The following is a 19,800-nucleotide window of genomic DNA, read 5'->3' as shown; positions in this document are numbered from 1 at the left end:
GTATTCTTTGTTCTACGAAACCATTACTGGATCTAACACAAATCAGAAAGATTTGTTGGTTTGATTGCAAATGACTAACATTCTATTGTCTTACAAACGGATAAGCAATTTCAACACTTAATTTTTTCCCTCAAGATGAACAAAATATTTTTAGAGTTTTTCTAAAGTTTATATGAATTTACAGAGAGAGCTCTTTACACAAAGAAAGAAATAATGAACGCTTCAAATAAAACTTCGTGTCTTCAAAGCTTCTAGTACATATAGTGTAAGAATTAATGTCTCATGTGAGAGGCATGTGACTTGTGTAGGGACTAATAAGTAAATAATTAACGATTAAGGATTAAATTATAATTGGACTTAATAAGAGAAGTTTCTAGGTCCCCTTCCTGACCAGAAAGTGTTCTCTCTCACCCATAGTCATCACGAACACAGAGAGGCAAAAAAGAAAGGCCTAAGGAAGTGAAATCTTATTTTTCTCCTCTTTCAAGAAAATCAAAGTGCACCGGAGAGAAGTTCCAAAGAGAAAGGTACAAGTCTTCCTATGGAGAAAGGTACACATCATTATCTATTGTTGTTTATTGATTGTTTGTGAGAACCATAGGCTTCAAGATCCTGTTGTTTCTTATCATTGATAATCTAGAAAACCCCTTAAGAATTTTTTATATGTGGTATCAGAGCATGTGTTATGAAATTTATGATTCTTCAAGAATGATTTAATTTCTCCCAATTATGCATGAACCCTAATTATGAAATTTAGGGATAATTTAATTTCTTCAAGTTATGCATCAAACCTAATTATGAAATTTAGGAATCTTAATTTCTATTACATGTATTTTCAATTAAAGTACATGTTTGGATAGTGTGTTTTTGGCATTAATTATGTTTTTCCGCTGCAAAGTATGAAATTTTGTATGAAAGAAATATTATACAAAACTTCTAAGAAAAAGCTTTTGCTGCCAATTTTATTTCTAATGGAGAAGGTTGTCTTTCCATTAAAGTTATTTATATATTAAATTATGGAGAAAGAATGACGCGCTATGCTGTGAATTGGTTTTGTAAAGTTGTGCGGCTGCATGCGGCTGCATGTACCTTTCTTTCAATTTCAATTGAAAAGCCGCTGCTACGCGTACCTTCCTTGTAGGAGAACTAGAAATTTTGGATATTGCTATTTGTAACCCATTTTGCTATCTCCAGTCCCAATTGTGTTTTTTTTTTTCTGGAAATTATTATTAAACGTAATTGAAGGATTGAAAGTTTATATCCTATAATTAAATTAACGTGAATGCTTTGAAATTATTGGTAGCAGTAAATATATGTATATGCTACATATTTGCTTGAACGTGTTTGAATGCAAAAACATAAATAAATACAAATATTATTTTATGGCCTGGAACGAAATTAATAGAATGGCTATGAATTGTTAATAGCAATAAGTATGTGCAGGCCATATATGTTTGGTTGGAATTAAATGTATGTTGAATTTGTTAGTCACCAAAGTGGCCAAATTTGTAAGGGTATTTAATTCCAAATTAATGATTATTTCAATAATATTTGGTCGGAATTAAATGTATGCTGAATTTGTTAGTCACCAAAGTGGTCAAATTTGTAAGGTTATTTAATTTCAACTTAATGATTATTCCAATTACTCATAGAATAATGGATGCTAAATTATATGATTATTGGTTTATGGGTAATTGAAATTCATTGTTATAAGGCATTTATGGATCGCTCAAAGGTTGATTAGTTGTTCTTATAATTAATGAATATAATTGTAGGCAATTTGTGTGTATCATTAGTTTTATTTATATGTCCAAAGGAAATAGATACTACTAATTGGTGCATATTTAATTGTCAAATAATGTTAAAATTTTATTAGCATCATTATGTTTGTATGTTGTATGTTGGTGTATCTCCCAAAGGAGAACATCAATATACATTGTCCGTTATTTGAATGAATCATATGTATGACATGTATTTTATGTCTCAAAACACGTATGTGAATTTTATTATGTAATACATATTTTGAATTCATTGGATTCTTATGTATCATATGTGCCAATTTTAATGGGCTTAACTTCTCTAATAGAAATGAGCAAGTCCAATTTCACCTCAGTGTTTTGGATCATGATCTTGCTATGTTGGAAGAGAAGTTTGTTACTATTATTGATGCTAGTAGCAATGAAGAGAAAGTTCATTATAAAACTTGGGAAAGATCTAATAGACTCAGCCTAACATTGATGAGAATGATTGTTGCAAACAGTATTAAGACAACTCTCCCTAAAATTGAAAGTGTTAAAAAGTTTATGTGATTAGTGGGAGAGTGCTCTCAAACAGCTGATAAGTCTGTTGCTGGGACATTAATGAGTACATTGACCACCATGAAGTTTGATGGTTCACGTACTATGTATGAACATGTCATTGAGATGACAAACATTGCAGCAAGACTTAAGACCTTGGGAATATAATGGTTGTGAATGAGAACTTTCTTGTTCATTTTATTCTAAACTCATTACCGTCTGAGTTTGACCTGTTCTAAATGAACTATAATACCATGAAAGATAAATGGAATGTGCATGAATTGCACAGTATGTTAGTTCAGAAAGAAACGAGACTTAAGAATCAAGGAAGTCACTTAGTCCATTATGTTAGCCACCAAGGGAATCAAGGAGCTTGAAAAAAAATCTATGAAGAAGCATGATAAAGGCAAAGGGTCATTAAAGAACAATGACAACTCTTTGCAAATCCAGAAGAAAGGTATCAAAGGGCAATAATTGTCAATTTTGACATTTCCAAAAGGATTGCCTAAAGTGTAAGTCTTGATTCGAAAAGAATGGTGAGCTTAATGCTCATGTATATTTTGAATCAAACTTAACTGTAGTTTCCCATGATACATGATGGATTAATTCTGGATGTATGTCTCATGTTTCTAACATTATGCAGAGATTCCTTACAATTCAAACCATAAGCCCAAATGAGAAGTTCATTTTCATGGGGAATGAAGTGAAAGCTTCAATGGAAATAGTTGAGACTTATTGTTTAAAACGCAACACTGGACATCGTTTAGATTTACTGGAAACTCCTTATGTACCTAGCTTATCTAGGAATTTAGTTTCATTATCTAAACTTGATGTTACTGCATACTCTTTTAATTTTGGTAATGGATGTTTCAATTTATTTAAGCATAATCATCTCATTGGTACTGGTATTCTTGTGATGGTTTATATACATTGGAAATAGACAGTTTGTATGCTGAAAGTGTTTTAACTCTGCATCATAATGTTGGCACTAAACATAGTTTAGTGAATGAACGATATGCTTTCTTGTGGCATAAACGTTTAGGTCACATTTCTAGAGAAAGGATGGAAAGATTAATAAAGAATGAAATTCTTTCTTATCTAGATTTTACGGATCTAAATATTTGTGTGGGTTGTATTAAGGGAAAACAAGCAAAATATACAAAGAAAAGAACTACAAGAAGCACTCAGCTTCTTGAAATTGTGCATACTGATATTTGTGGACCTTTTGATGTTAGTTCTTTCAGAAAGGAATGATACTTTATCACCATTATTGATGATTATTCACATTACGGTTATGTCTACTTACTGCCCGAGATTTCTTAGGCAATGAATGCTTTAGAAATTTACTATAATGAAGTAAAAGGGCAATTAGCCATAAATGTGAAAATTATTAGATATGATAGATGTGATGAGTATTACGGAAGATATGATGAAACTGCGCAACACCCAGTCCATTTGCTAAGCTTGTTCAAAAACGTGCATTTGTGTGCAATACACAATTCCCGGTACACCACAACAAAATGGTTATCAAAAAGGTCTAATAGAACCTTAATGGATATGATTAGGAGTATGTTAATCAATTAGACTTTATCGTTATCTTTGTGGATGTATGCCTTGAAAACTGTCATGTATTTGTTGAATAGGGTTCCTAGTAAGGCAGTTCCAAAGACATCTTTTAAACTGTAGACAAATAGGACACCTAGTATAAGGCACCAACATGTTTGGGGTTGCCAGACAGAAATAAGAATTTACAATCCGCAAGAAAGAAAATTGGATGCAAGAACAATCAGTGGATATTTCATTGGTTATCCAGAAAAGTCAAAGGGGTATATGTTTTATTGTCCTAATAATAGTATGAGAATTGTCGAAACTGGAAATGCAAGGTTCATTGAAAACGGTGAAATCAGTGGGAGTACAGTGCCACAAGAAGTGGAAATTAAAGAAGTTAGAGTGCAAGTCCCTTTAACTTTTGCCTCTAGCAGTAAGGTGATTACTACTTCAGTTATGGCTACAAACAGTAATGAAGAAGTACAACACAATGATGAGCCTATGATACATAATGAACCCATTATGGAAGAACCACAAGAAGTAGCATTAAGAAGGTCTCAAAGAGAAAGGAGACCAGTTATTTCAAATGATTATGTGGTATACCTACATGAAACGGAAACAAACTTAAGCATTAATGATAATGACCCAGTTTCGTTTTCACAAGCTATAAGTTGTGATAATTCTGAGAAGTGGTTAAATGTCATGAAAGAAGAGATAAATTCCATGGAACATAATGGTGTTTAGTACCTTGTAGAATTACCAAAGCGTTGTAAGAGAGTTGGTTGTAAGTGGGTATTCAAGACTAAACATGACTCTCATGGCAACCTTGAACGTTACAAGGTTAGACTTGTTGCTAAGGAATTTACTCAGAAAGATGACATTGATTATAAAGAGACATTTTACTGGTCTCACGAAAGGATTCTTTCAGGATTATCATGACATTAGTAGCCCATTATGACTTGGAGCTACATCAAATAGATGTGAAAATCGTCTTTCTGAATGGAGATTTAGAGGAGAATGTTTGTATGGATCAATCAATGGGGTTCTCAGTTGAAGGAAAAGAACACATGGTGTACATACTAAAGAAATCAATATACAGTCTTAAAGCAAGCTTCCCGCCAATGATATTTGAGGTTTAATGATACCATTATTTTCTTTAGATTTAAGGAAAATACTGTTTATCGGTGTATGTATCTGAAGGTCAGTGGGAGTAAGGTTATTTTCTAAATCTGTATATTGATGATATCTTGCTTGTAGCTAACGATCTTGGTCTTCTTCATGAGACTAAGAAATTTCTCTCTAGAAACTTTGAAGTGAAATATATGGGTGAGGTAAGCTATGTGATAAGGATAGAAATATTCCATAATAGATCACAAGGATTGTTAGGCTTATCTCAGAAAGTATATATATCGATAAAGTGCTAGAGAGATTCAAGATGGAAAGGTGTTTAACATCGTCTATTCTAATTTAGAAATGAGACAGAGTTAGTCTCACACAATGTCCTAGAAATGATATGGAACGAAAACAAATGAAAGTAATTTTGTGTGCATTAGTTGTTGTTCCATCTGAGAGCTGAATTTGTAGTATGTTTTGAGGCTACAATTCAGGCTAATTGGCTGCGGAACTTTATTTCAGGGCTTGGAATTATCGACAGTATTGCTAGGCCGTTGAAAATGTATTGTGATAACTCCGCAACAATATTTTTTGTAAGAACGACAAGTACTCTAAGGGTGCTAAGCATATGAAATTGAGGTACTTTGTCGTGAAGGAAGAAGTTCAGAAACAAAGAGTGTCAATAGAACATATTAGCACAAACCTTATGATAGTTGACCCTTTGAATAAGGGATTATTGCCCAAGACATTATAGAACATGTTGAAAGTATGAGCATTATTGTTATTGATGATCATTAAGTGTAATTTACCTTATGTAATTTTGCTGACACTTTGAGCTCAATTATGATATGTTTATGATTACCTGTTCTCTATGTTTGCATGCATGTTTGTGTTAGAGTAATGTTAACAGGTTTTGTCTTGAATGAAGACATTATGTTGGACCAATTATGTACTCCTAACTAATGGTCATATTAAGGAGAAGACTAATTTGTAGTGCATGGAAGGGACTATGTCGATTAGATGATGTACAATCGCCATGACTCGAATTGGTTCCTATTCTTAATCATGAAATTATGATGTACCCAATGTATAGAACAATTTAGTCAATTTTAATGCGCATTATGTTAGTTAATCTATTTATTTATTTAGTCCATAATGTTTATTAATGTCACATGAGCCAAGTGGGAGAATGTAAGAATTAATGTCTCACGTGAGAGGCATGTGACTTATGTAGGGACTAATAAGTAAATAATTAACGATTAAGGGCTAAATTGTAATTGGGCTTAATAAGAGAAGTTTCTAGAACTAACTGCTACTTGATGGGAGTAGTGGTTATAAAAGGGGTTTAATACCCACTAACGTGAAATAAGGTTCCCTTCCTGACCAGAAAGTGTACTCTCTCACCCATAGCCATCACGAACGGAGAGAGGTAGAAAAGAAAGGCCTAAGGAAGTGAAATCTTATTTCTCTCCTCTTTCAAGAAAATCAAAGTGCACCGGAGAGAAGTTCCAAAGAGAAAGGTACAAGTCTTCCTATGGAGAAAGGTACACATCATTATCTATTGTTGTTTATTGATTGTTTGTGAGAACCATAGGTTTCAAGATCCTGTTGTTTCCTATCATTGATAGTCTAGAAAATCCCTTAAGAATTTTTTTACATATAGGCCTTCTTCACTCAAGTATTTGTTATCTCTAAATGGATATATTTCCTCTCTTAAGCCTGTGTTCGAAGAAAATGATTGCTGGACATTAAATGCACGTACTTCTTCATGTTGAGACTGACATGTTGAAAACTACAATAGGAAACCACTTTCTTTTACATCAGAGCATGTCTGTGTAACAAAGCTCTTCTTTTGATGCCGATTGAAGAATTTGAGAACTTGACTTCATTTATTCTTCATAGAATTCAACATATTCTAAGAAAATGTCTCTACAAAATATATCTCAAACACATAGTACTAAATAAAGTCTTAAGTGATATCTTTAATATCGTATGAGATCATGATTCTATCTTCCTATTATCTGAAACATCAAATGCATGCAAATTTCACAAAAACATGTTCTAATAGGACATAAGAAGTAACTTTTAACTTTTGTATTTGTTTACATCTTATCAAAATAAATAAGGGTCTTAATTAGTCTTAAGACATAAATATATTTTGATTTAACATGTAGCATTTAAAAAATTGTTTAAAATTTTATTAACATTTTTATTTTGGTTAAATAAAATTTTAAGTTAGTTAAATAAGGCATTAAAAAAAAGTTAGTTAAATAAGTTATAAGTTAGGTTATTGGTTTTTCTACATGCACTCTATTTTCCTACTTTGTAGTGTTTTCTAAAACTTTGCTTTATATAATTTACAGTTTTTTTTTCAATTTTTATCCTGCTTGTTTTATTAGAATTTTTCCTTTCCCTTTTTTATGTTCAATAATCCTAAAGATTTTCTCTCGCCTTCACTTTCACTCCCATCAAATATATAATTTTTTATAAATATAAAAATATCAAAATTATAATATAAGCTAGTTGATATGATCTCACTCCTTCCTTTCAAAAAATATATGATCTCACTCATTTTAATAAAAATATTTTAAAAAATAAAATTAAAAAGATTGTATTTTTTAATATGATAAATTATTTATAATAAATTAAAATGGAAAGTATATATATAGCTATCAAATTCTAAATTACAGTCAACTAATTAAATTTATACTTTTACGCTTACTAATTAGTTAAAAAACTTTTACTAAACACCTTAAACGTTTGTGCATAGTTTAAAAATTTGGTCTGATTTGGTCAGTTGGACTCGTCCAACCAAAATCCAGTGGCATAATCGGACCGGTTTGATTATTGAATTGGTCATGTATATAGCCTGAAGTGACCCAGCCGGTTTGGAGTAAACCCCACGACCTAAGCGAGTTTTTAAAACTGGTTTCATGTAAGACAAAAAAACAAAAAAAATGCTCCAAAACGCTAAAAAAACTGAGACTCATATAATGGTGTTATTGAATTATTATTTGTAGACTTATGTTATCAACTTTAATACTTCAATTATTATTTTAGATTTTGGAATATAAATAAACTTTTCTTAATCAAATAATGTTAGTTATATAGAATAAATATATATATAATTTAAATTTTTTTAATATATATCAGATTAAATTGAACAAATTATTGACCTACTAGTTGAATCAGTGACACATTACCTCAACTAGATTAATGAGTTGAAAAGTTTCTAACGGTATTGGAACTTGGGATAGTATAATTTAATTATATATGTATTTGTGACTAAGTGTAACACATAAAAATTATAAATAAAGTCATACAATAAATAAAAACAATCAAGCCGTCTTAGCTCAGTGGTAGAGCGCGTGGCTTTTAACCACGTGGTCGTGGGTTCGATCCCCACAGACGGCGAATGCTATTTGACTTTTTGAACTTTGTTCAAAGGAAATGTTTAGATGACACCTTGTTATATTGCAAAAGCTCTTAGATGTGCATATGTTTCGTATACAAAGAAGAATTTCTAAGCCTATAATTATATCAATGGTTAATACATAAATAGTTGAGGTGAATATAAGAACTAAAGAATGAGATCATGATTGTGGGAAACAAGACACATTCATACGCACACACACATTAACCTTCTGCACTTCGTGGTTTCTACTTTCTAGTTTCATAACATAAAATGTTGTATCTTTTAGTTTGTATTGTAGCTGAATATTAAACATATCAGGCAAAGTTGCGCTTCTTGAAACTCACCCTTGTCACAGAAAGGAAGACTGAGGGAGAGCTTGTGCAAAACACAATTGAGTGATTACATATATTTATGTATGTAAATGTAAAATTGTGCTGCTAACGTGCTTTGTTGTGTAAAACTACAACTTGTAGCAGGAGGAACATGAACAATAAAGCATTTAACTAATTTTTTTATTTTAAATGTTTAAAAAGTTTTGATTTTTTTTTTCTTTCAAATAAATGGAAGGCCTAGTCCCTGAAGATTATTGTATTGTTAGCAATGAGACAAGTTTCGAATTGTGATTGAGTATTTGCTTTATTTATTGTGTTTTTATATAAGGATAAAAATATCTATATATTTAAATATTTTTATTTTGAACTCAATCAAATAAACAACGAAAATTTTATCGTATTTCTTTTTTTTTTCCCTCAATTGAAATAACTTAGAAAATTTATTTATTTTCTCTTTTTTTTTTTATTTCTTTTCATCCAACTTCCTTGTTATTTCACGCTTTGAAACATAGGCTATATTTCCGAATTAAACTAGGCAAGTGCACATGATTCGTTTATTGCCTCACAAGATTTGTGATTCTTTTGTCCAAAAAAAGAGGTTCGTGCTTGTCATCTGTGAGTTGTGAAGAATATTAATGTACGAACAGGGACGGATTTGTGAGGGGGACCCAAGATAGGAAACAAATTTTCAGTTTTTTAATAATTTAATGTACGAACTTTTCCATTAATGACAAAAATTATGGGTCCCGAATGACTAATTAATGTAAAATCTTAAATTAGGCTAAAAATAAAATTATTTTTAAGGTTGCTACTTAAACATCTTGTTTGTTTTTTTGTTATCTACATAAACATCTAATAATATACAAATTAATGATACCCTTTCGTCTTAACAAAAGGTGCTATTATTGTAAAAAAAAAATACAAATTAATCTGTATAAATACTATTTACATTCTAATATTACAAAAATGTTGTTTTAATTCTTGAAGCTACCTGATGTTACTAAATGATAATTTATTTAGTACTTAAAATTTAAAATTATAGAAAGAATAACTAAAATGACCAATATTTAATGATTCTAAGGACTAAATTTAAGATTTCATAGAGTAATTTGATAAATTATTCCCTAAAGATTTGCCACAAAGATAGAAGCTTCAAATAGTTTACAGTGCAAAGAAACAGCTCGTGTCATTCAAATTCGAATGAATTAACACTGGTATGATGGTCCAGACTCCAGAGTATGAACATTTCAGTGTGGATGTTCTGGTTTCATTAAAACAATAGAACATTATCTCTTTACTTTTGGGGGGGCTTCGGCTTCTACAGTTTGCCAAAGTGCCCAGCATTCTCCACAAATGGTAACTATTAATATAATAGCCCTTGCCTAGATAGCTCAGTGGTGAGAGACTGAGAACCAACACCACATCAGTTTAATGAGCAAAAGGTTGAACCCCTTAATTGGTGATTTATTTAAAATAAATAAACCTCAATTTCAATTACGAAGTATGTCTCTTCTTAAATGGTCCTTAATTGATAGTTTGAACATCATTCATGAAGTATATAAATAGTGCTTCCTTAAATATTGAAAACCCTTTAATTCTGTCCCTGAACATTAATAAAATAAACCAACTTGGAAATTAAGCTAATGAATATTCAATACTTGGGAAATTACTTATATCCTGTTAAAAAAAAAGGAATTTACTTGCATAGTATTATCAATCAATATTACTTTATAAGAGAAAGTAATACTTGGAGGACTAGACTGGTGATTTATTCAACCCCTCCCAAAATAAAAATAAAAAGGAAAAAGTAACACTACTTGCACTTATAGCCATTAAACAAAACTAGTGTTACAAGGGTATGACAAGGCGTTTCTGGTAAGATTGTAAAAATGAATATACATATATTTCCTTATCCTTCACAGAAGAAAAAGTCAAAAAATACAACGAAAATTGAACAAGAACAGAGGTAATGAAATGAATCTTGAATTTCTTCGAAGCCAAGACGACGGATTTGTATGACGATCCTACCTTTTCCTCCTTTTAAGTGTGAGCAAAATGAATTTATAGAAAATTGGTTCAAATTCCTTCGGGGTTAATCCCCCTTTTCATCTGCCAACCTCCGATGCAAACCAACACTCAACGTTTATATTTGATGCCGCCATCGAGGATACTATTTCCCACAACTATAGAAACACTGCTCCAAAAGAGATCCCACATTTCCATGTACCCTTATTTTAATCCAAATCTCCTAGTCTCCTTTCAGCACAGCAAATTCAAAGGGTACTGTCTCTGTAATCTCTCTTTGGTATCTTGAATTTCAAACCTATCAGTATCAAAGAAATTTTCGATTATTATAAAATTTAAGAAAATGATAAGGCATCTTTGATCCCCCCAAACCACCCTCTTGCTTTAAACAAAACATTAGAAAATTTCATTAGTAAAGTTTTAGCAACATGTAACAGGCACCTGAGCACCCAGACATTATCAAAGAAATATCCCTTTACATAGGCTTACCGTTGAATGAGGAATCAGAAGCAGAATAAGTGCAATGCAATACAGAGAAATGCAAAGGGTAACACCAGTAATAAAATTATGCAGCAGCCTCCGATTGTCTTTTGTAGGTATGAACACTGTCTTAAGTGTATTTGTTAATTCAAAAAGTCGATGAGATACCTGCAAACCATGTCAAGATAGCAGTGCAAGCAAAAAGTGCAACTTACTATGATGCCTTTCATGAGACTTGAATATTAATAAAATAAGAAAAATAAACAAAGGAAAGAAGAAAGATCCTTACAAAGACGTATATAGCAGTTGTTAGCATGAAGTTGAGCATAGGATACTCCGGGATAAGAGAAAGAAGCCACTTGGGCTGTCCGTTTGGCATGTTAGACCTGTATGCAAAGAGGAAATTATCAAGTACACTCTTACTGAGTTGAAGTTCGTTTACGAGTTTCGTTCCATTATAATCTTTTCCAATGTTTGTTCTTGATCCAATATACTAAGATTTAAAGAAAGCACAAAGGCACAAAACAAGTTAGCAATCAAAAGGAACAAAATCCATACTGAAAAGTTCATCTATACATGTCAATTCCTGTCTCTCAAACAATAACTGACTACAGCCACTACTGTACAAATGCATCATGGAGTCCTCTTAATGTATTTCAGACATATAACACGGGGAGGGCTCACGACGCATACACACCTTAACCAAATATGAAACTGGGAAATGTATGTCTCCAAAGTAATCTTGCCAAGCCACCTGATACAAAAATGGGGAAAATTCAGAAAAGAAAAAAAAAAGAAAAAAAGATAGCAGTCACCAAATAAAAAACAAAATAATCCAAAACCAATCAACATAGAATTTCAATAATTAGGGTAAAGAACACATACGCAAAGAGGGTTAAAGAGAAATTCCGAAGCCGCTGACTGAAATTTCTCAAGCAAATGTATACACTGAAAAATAATAGGCAAAAGAATCAATAGAAGGAGCTGAAAAGAAAAATATAAATGCATTCCATATATTAGTCTAGGATTGCTATCTTTCAAGCTTAAAGGAAGGAAACAAAGAAAACATAAAGAACAGCAAAAGGAATAAAATAAATGGATAACACTCACGTAATTGGAATCCAAGAGGTGTAGGGGTGGAGCTTGTTGTATGAGACCTTGTCCAGCTTGTATATGTATTCATACCACAAGTACCCAACCTAGAAAAGAAAAATGAAAAAGAGATGTTCTTGTTTACCCATTTTGGTCTACATCAAGGAATATTGAAGTAATAACATAACAGGAGAATAGAAAACCATGAATAATCTTATTGTAAGAGATGTAACTCACAAATAATGCAACAGAAACGATGCCAGTTTTGATGGTAACTCTCCTCTTGGTATCACTCTCTTCCAATTTTTCCATCCATTTCTCAACCTGAGATGGTGAAATATTTCAAATTTAAAATAGCTGGACCAACTATTATATAAAAAAAATTACCCAATGACCACTACAAAAGCTAGTATTCGAGATTACATTTGGATGAAAATAGGCATAAATCATTCCAATTATCCAGATGTAGCGATCAAGCCCAGATCTGAAATGCCACTCATGCATTCGAGGGAGATCAGGCTTTGCAGGATCAGTATAACCTGCCACATAAAAATTACAATTATGCATTTGCACTAAACAGCATGTAAGCTTATATTAGCAAATCAACTAGAAAATTGCAAACAGACTACATACAAAAGCATCCATTTAGGGGGGGAAGAGAGAGAGAACATGACTATAGATTCTTTTGATAAATAGAGTATCTACAACATAAATATATATTACTGTCATTTTGACAATATAATTATAGGAAAAATATAAAATCCCACGTCGACTATAAATACTGCTTAATTTATAAAGCTTAGGCAGCCCTCACCATACAAGCTAGTTTTGTTTGTAGGGATGAGCTATAAGAATTATTTTATCATGCTGGCTGTAATTACTGTTTAATGAGAGGAGGGGGGGGTTCCACCATTTTAAGGACAATAAAACCTTTCAATTCAAAGCCCACAATTTTGAGGGGCCACAGCAAATGCGAGTACTTGGTAAGAAGAGTCACATCAAAATGAACATAACTAAAAGTTAAACTAATAACAGATAAGTACAAGTTAAATATATCACTCACCCAAAAATAAAGCAAATGGGCTCCAAAATATGTCAAAGAATCCAGGGATTTCCCAAACCAAGATCACCACAAGAAAGCATGCCAAAATCTTTGCAGCCATTACAGAGGGAATTTCATTATACTTGTTATATATACCCAATGCTCCATACACCATCAAAGTGAAAAGCGTGTGCATTGGGCATATATAGTAGAGCATATAGTCATTGTTAAGCACAATACAACAGAAGGCCACAAAAAAATTAAGCCGCCACATCATCTGCAAGGAATTTTAACGAGTTAGGTATATTGTTTATGCAAAAAGAGTAACAGGAAAAGGATAGACAGTGGACACAAAGTAAAGCAAAAATGGTATTTAAGGTCAAGGACTCTATTACCTGAGCAAAACGTGGAAGGCTAAAATCTTTTCTAACATAATAATAGGAGAAGTTTCCAAATCCAGTCATCCAAACATATGCAGCAATGAAAACACGTATTGCATTGTATATCTCCGTTGCAGCAAAATAATGATACATTAAAAAGAGGACCTGAACAAATGGAACAAAAGCTTGAACAGATGAACCATTACTTAGAAATAACAGACAAAATTAAAACTGAAAAAATGTAGTTTCTAAGTTTCTAATGAATTATGGCCTCTTGAAAGAAATATAGAGATACACCAACTTAAATTCATTTCAATAACTAGAAGCCTTAATTTCCATCACAATCATCAGAAAGCTTCAATTTCCACAGTTTCTTTTTGGCATTGCTTTGAAAGTCACACTATGAAATTATGTGAAAAGGTGATTAAGCATAGATTAATGGAAGATACAAGGATTGCGGAAAGTCAATTTGGTTTTATTCCAAAAAGATCTTCAAATTCATGTAGCCAATCTCACCTAGTGAGATAAGACTTTTGTTGTTGTTACAATTTTTCAAAAAAGTAGTCAAGTTGCAGCAGGTATAACAATATCTATTCCAAAATAAAATATCAACGAAAAGAAAGGGTCAAGTAAATAGTTTAAAACAATAATTTTTTTAGAGGCAAGAAGAAAGTATAGCATCTTTGTTTACAAGTTTTTTACATCATCCAAAAAGGAGAGCTCACCTGCATCCATCCTTTCCACTCTTCTGTTTGATGCCGATTAAGGTAAAGTATGTTTTTTCCAGAAAATGTTGATGAGTCATTATGTTTCTTCAAAGAACTCAAAGCTGAAACTATAATCAGAAGAAGGTAGAGGAAGATGAAAAGATCCCGACTATAACTCTGCGAAAAAAAAAATAACGGTCAAGCAAGTACAAAAAATTATTACAAATGGCAATATTTTGAAATCATATAAATATATAATGATTTAAATATATAGAACACTAGTTCAGAGTTGAACACATCTTTAGAAATCGACGAAACAAGTATTCCCAAATCAAGCGTGTCACAGTACATGTCTAGCCAAAGCAGATAGCATTGATTGAACAAAAAATTGTTGCATAAAAGTGCATTGGGCTATGAAGTTACGAAATGTGAATTAAGCTAAGTATAAAACACTACAAGTAAAACATGTTACAAGATATGTCTTCCCAAGTCAAGCCTCTATCACAGAATAAATCTCACCAAACCTGGTGAAAAGCAATGATAGGGCAAAGAAATTGCCACAGAAAAGTGTATTGAGATACGAAATCATAAATTGTGAAATATGATAAGTGTAAAAACTACCAAGTTGAAAATTATACTGAAGGTGAAACATTTTACAAGATAGCATGCTTTTTAATTACTTGCATAGTTAGTTTGAAGGCATTCCTAGTCACATATCTCAAAATGGATATGATTTACATATAAATATCAAAAAGAAAAATAGAAACATTAATACAAAGAAAATATGTGAAAACTAAAAAGCAAATAATTATAGAGAAGCATAGAAAACTGTGGATGTCTTAGAAAAGAAGGTTCCTTTATGCAGGTCACTTCAAAACAATATTTCAAGTTATAGCTCAAACAAAAACAAGTGGAGACACGATAATTGGTATATAAGTACCTTGGTGGAATCTCCAAGTATGTTGGTTCGATCACATATGTAGAAATAAAACAGAATCAGGCCAAATTCGGCCCTGAAAAAAATAGTAAATACATCTTCAGAATTCAGAGAGTGGAACAGATTATATTTGGTCATTCACAAAATGATGACATACATTGCTCTCAAAGTTGCTCGATTTTCTAACAAGAAAGAATCATCCATGGTCAAAAACCTACAAATGACAAGTAAAAAGATAAGGATCTTTAAAGATAAAGGTAGAAAACAGAAAGAACCCCATCAAATTTTTATTGTAGAAAATGACCGAATCAAATTCAATTTGACAGATGGTGGATGGAATTTTGCTGATGCTGATCTTGTAAGCCCTGATTCCAGCAAAATGGCCCGATCATCTTCCTTAATTGCATCCTTCCCCAACTCTTCAAGACTAGCATCTGAATGACTGCAGCCAACAAAGAAAATTTATAAAGTGTCTGAAAATATTTGCAAATAAATAAATTTATGTTTTCCATAATTAAAAAAAAAAACACTAAACTTTAGAGTAGGAAATTCAGTTTTGAAAGTAGCATGATTAAAAAAAAAAGTACATCTTTGATCAACGAAGAGAGTGATAACATAAATCCAATTTAGTTGTCTAAATAAAAACTTGAAATAGATCAAAATCAAAGATGGAAAGATACCATCCATATTAGTAGGTGTTTGTGTTCAAAATGCAATTTTCCAATACCAAATTCTCAATAGTAGTTTTGTTTGCATGACACAAGTAGTTGAATCAAATCCACATGAGACATTAAGTGTCCATGCATGTACCACAAACACTGGGCACTGGGGGGTCCAAAGTCCAAACAGTTCAAAGCTTTAGAGTTTAGAGGCAGCATCTAATTATTTTATTAAATATATAAGTATGAAGTATCCGTTCACTGATTTGTGTACTATCATGTCTTCACAAATATCACTTATTTTAAAGATTGCACGCTGTAAATTTGATGATTAAATGTTGCTACCTGATTTCTGAACCACTATTGATCCCCAAATACCTTAAATAATACTTATTTTAAATATTTTCTCTTTATCAATGCAGATTACATCATTATTATAATATAATCAAGTGTCATCACAAGATTTCTATAATATCATAGTTATCTACTTATCTTCTTCATCACAACTACCCTCTTCAACTATGTCTATCCAATCACAGGAAGAAATGGTCAAATAGAAGAGAGGAAACCTAATTCTCGATATATACATTCCACCAATAAACTTTAACACTTGATAGAACCCAAGCAGTTAAAGTCAATATAATTTGCTTTATAGTGACAGTGAAAGAAACTTACACTTTGGGAGGAGATGAGAGTTTCTTGTACTCTAAGTACTCTGAATATATCCATGAAACAAAAACTGGAATAACCCCCAGCAAGAAAGACACCTGAAGACATAAAACAAAGCTCCATCAGAAAACTGACCTCCCAAAAATTAGCATAAATATTTTAATTCACGACAATAATCAAAAGCAGGAAAAACAAGCACATCCCAGAATAATCAAACAAAATTGAGTCATTAACAACAAAACCACTCTTCAACAAACACCATTGAAACAAACGGAAACTATATATTTATTTTCTTACTCCCCACATCAACATGCTCAAATTTGAGTGACAGCATAGCAGTTTCCTTGCACGTAACATACTTTTACAAATCTTACAGTCATTCAAGTTTAACTGAAAAACGGTTCTCCCCCAAACATATACACCGCTTCAGATCAGAAAAACAACAGATTCAGCAACTCAACTCACACAATTGCTCTCAATCCAACTCAAAAAACGAATTCCCTTTGCTTCCACACACCATCCAAATCCAGACTGAACAATCTCACTACTTGCTAAGAATCAGATTCAAATTGCAAACAACACAACATGCAAGCAGATCACCAAAATCACAACTCAGAACTACCACACACGAACTGAAACCAATTCCGTTCAGTACAAACACGCATTTTCGAATTTTCAGCCACCGAATCGAAGAATCACAGTAGTAATGACGCACCTGCCCCGGCGTGATTGGCCCCGAAACCACCATCTCCGACCACACGAATCCTTCCAATCTGCACAAAAAAATCGATCTGAAATCAGCGAAGAGCGACGCGCATTGGAATCGAAGATTCGAAATAGCGGAAGCGTACCAGAGAAGAAGGGGAAGAGACGGAAGCACTTGATTTGGTGACAGAAGCGCGTCAGAGAGTGATCATAAATAGCAGAGAGAGAAACGGAAACCCTAGAGAGAGAGAAAGAGAGATCTGAGACGAAGAGTTTGCTTGAAGAATAGAGAAAATGTCGGAGGGGATGTCTCTCTCTCCAGTGGTTGTAGATTTGGAACTTAACAAGTTAGAAGAATAGAAGAATCAAAGCCTTTGATTTTATTTTATTTTATTTTCTCTGTGAAATGAGACAGATTGAAGAAGAAATTAGAATTAGAATCAATGACAATGGTCTTGTGTGTGTGTGTCTTACATTAATGTTTGTTGCCACTTGCTTTTCTTTCTCTTGCTTCAAATAAAATGCAAACTTAACTAACACATTTCTGCATATAATTTCCCAATCAAAATAGAAATGTTTTATTACCTTCTCATTACTCATTACTGGTGTTTAATTATAAAAATAATTCAGAATTCATTTTTATATGTTTAATTTTATATTAAAAAATAATTCTAGATAAAAATTACTTTGAGTAATTTATATGTTAGATTTAAAATTTATTTTTAATTTGATTTTATAATGAAATATTTAAATATAAATCATATTATTTTAAAATTAATTTTTAATTTAAACATATATTTTATCGTAAAGTATCTGAATTAGAATAACATTAAAATAACAATTATTACCAAATACAGTATACTAAACAAAAAAGGAGAAAAGTTGTTATCTTTGTATAAAAATATATCATACCTTCCTTAAATCCTTTGATTTTAAAAGTATATTAAAAATATATTTTTATTTAATTATAATGATATATATAATTAAAATAATGTGACAATAACATTAAAAATAAGTAATAAGTTTATAATCTGATATTTAAGTAAGTCTTTAAGCTTTCGTATATTGTTATACCAAAGCATAAACTATTAATAATAATAATTAGTTTTCAATTCCTTTAATTATTTAGCCGTGTAAATTTGTTATTTCCAATTCTGATTTGTTGAGAATTATTAAGAGATTGGTAACTTGATTCACTACATATTAGGGCTGTTCATTTGTATATATATAACTGTAAACTAATATCAAATTAATTAATAAAAGTTACAAACCTATTCCTCTATATAAACATATTATAAAAAAATATTATACCAAAGCAAGATAATATACTAAAACTAATATAATACACCAAAAAAAGCTTTGGTATATTATTAATGATTCCCTTCTATATCGGCTTTTCCCAACCGAAAAAGTGTTTCGAGAAGTTACACGGTTTGTCTTTTATTTTTTTGTTATTATTATTAGACTCTTTGTTTTGCATTCAATCAAAGCTTATCCAAACAAGTAATAGGAAAAAAATATTGTGAATATACTCTATATTTTTTAATAATATACATTTATTATTTATTATTATGTAAATTTTCTTGGATACATTTATTGTACCATTTATTTCATAAGTTTCACTTATTATTTAATAATTTTACATGATTTTTATTAATAATAAAAGAATTTAATTATAATAAATTGACAGTTCAATAAAATAATTTTAAGTGATTTATTTTGAATATATATATATATATATATATATATATATTAATTAATTATCAATGTAAAAATAATGATACCGACAATGCATTAAAATTAAAGGCATGAATGTCACTGTCTATGGTGCATTGAGCCTAGCCGTTGATGCAGCCGAATAAGACGTCTCAATGGAGAGAACTCAACAAAAGAACCCTGATTTTGACGCACACATTCAGGGTTGCCATCGATGTAACATGTGACACTTTTTATTGACTATTTTTTTTTTACTCTCCCATTATCACACTTTATATGCTTACTTTATTTAATATGTTTCTTAATCAGAATTTTTTATTGGTTAAAATCTTATCTAAATAGTCATTTTTGAAATTTTAACCATTATTTCTGAGATTGTTTGATTACTTTTAAGATCATTAATTATTTTTATAAATAAATACAAGATTTTTCATCATATTTTATACATACTCATGTTTTTTTATGAAATTTCTTAAAAAATCATTCATTTTATAATTATATTAATTTAAATACGCTTAATTCTATAATTCTTAAGTGATAGGTTCCAAAAAATAAATATATTTTATGTATATAAATAATATCAATTAATTTTTTAAATCATCATTAATTACATAATCTTATAATTACATAGTTTTGAATTTTTTTTACTCGGGTACGATCATAAGATATTACATAACATGTTT

General features: G+C 31.1%; 1 protein-coding gene and 1 non-coding gene across 2 annotated transcripts; one reads left to right on the top strand and one right to left on the bottom strand.

The window, feature by feature from the left end:
- The first annotated feature begins 8,300 nt into the window (after positions 1–8,300).
- Positions 8,301–8,372, top strand: TRNAK-UUU (transfer RNA lysine (anticodon UUU)). Its single transcript has one exon. It is a non-coding gene; the product is annotated as a tRNA-Lys (tRNA).
- A 2,141-nt stretch (positions 8,373–10,513) lies between these two features.
- On the bottom strand, positions 10,514–17,903 carry LOC100787763 (protein REDUCED WALL ACETYLATION 3). Its single transcript, XM_003524742.5, has 17 exons — positions 17,548–17,903; positions 17,412–17,469; positions 16,703–16,794; positions 15,673–15,810; positions 15,526–15,582; positions 15,372–15,444; positions 14,450–14,608; positions 13,740–13,889; positions 13,366–13,621; positions 12,726–12,841; positions 12,540–12,626; positions 12,321–12,409; positions 12,096–12,158; positions 11,908–11,964; positions 11,500–11,596; positions 11,220–11,378; positions 10,514–11,028 (listed from the first exon to the last, which is right to left on the bottom strand). The coding sequence occupies exons 2-17, from the start codon at positions 17,442–17,444 to the stop codon at positions 11,023–11,025; spliced, it is 1,632 nt and encodes a 543-aa protein (XP_003524790.1). The 5' UTR covers positions 17,445–17,469; positions 17,548–17,903; the 3' UTR covers positions 10,514–11,022.
- Positions 17,904–19,800: the final 1,897 nt, after the last annotated feature.

The sequence above is a fragment of the Glycine max genome, chromosome 5 (assembly GCF_000004515.6).
Source record: "Glycine max cultivar Williams 82 chromosome 5, Glycine_max_v4.0, whole genome shotgun sequence".
NCBI classification, from domain to species: domain Eukaryota; kingdom Viridiplantae; phylum Streptophyta; class Magnoliopsida; order Fabales; family Fabaceae; genus Glycine; species Glycine max.
Note: the sequence above shows the minus strand (reverse complement) of the source record. Positions and strands in the feature narration are given on the sequence as shown.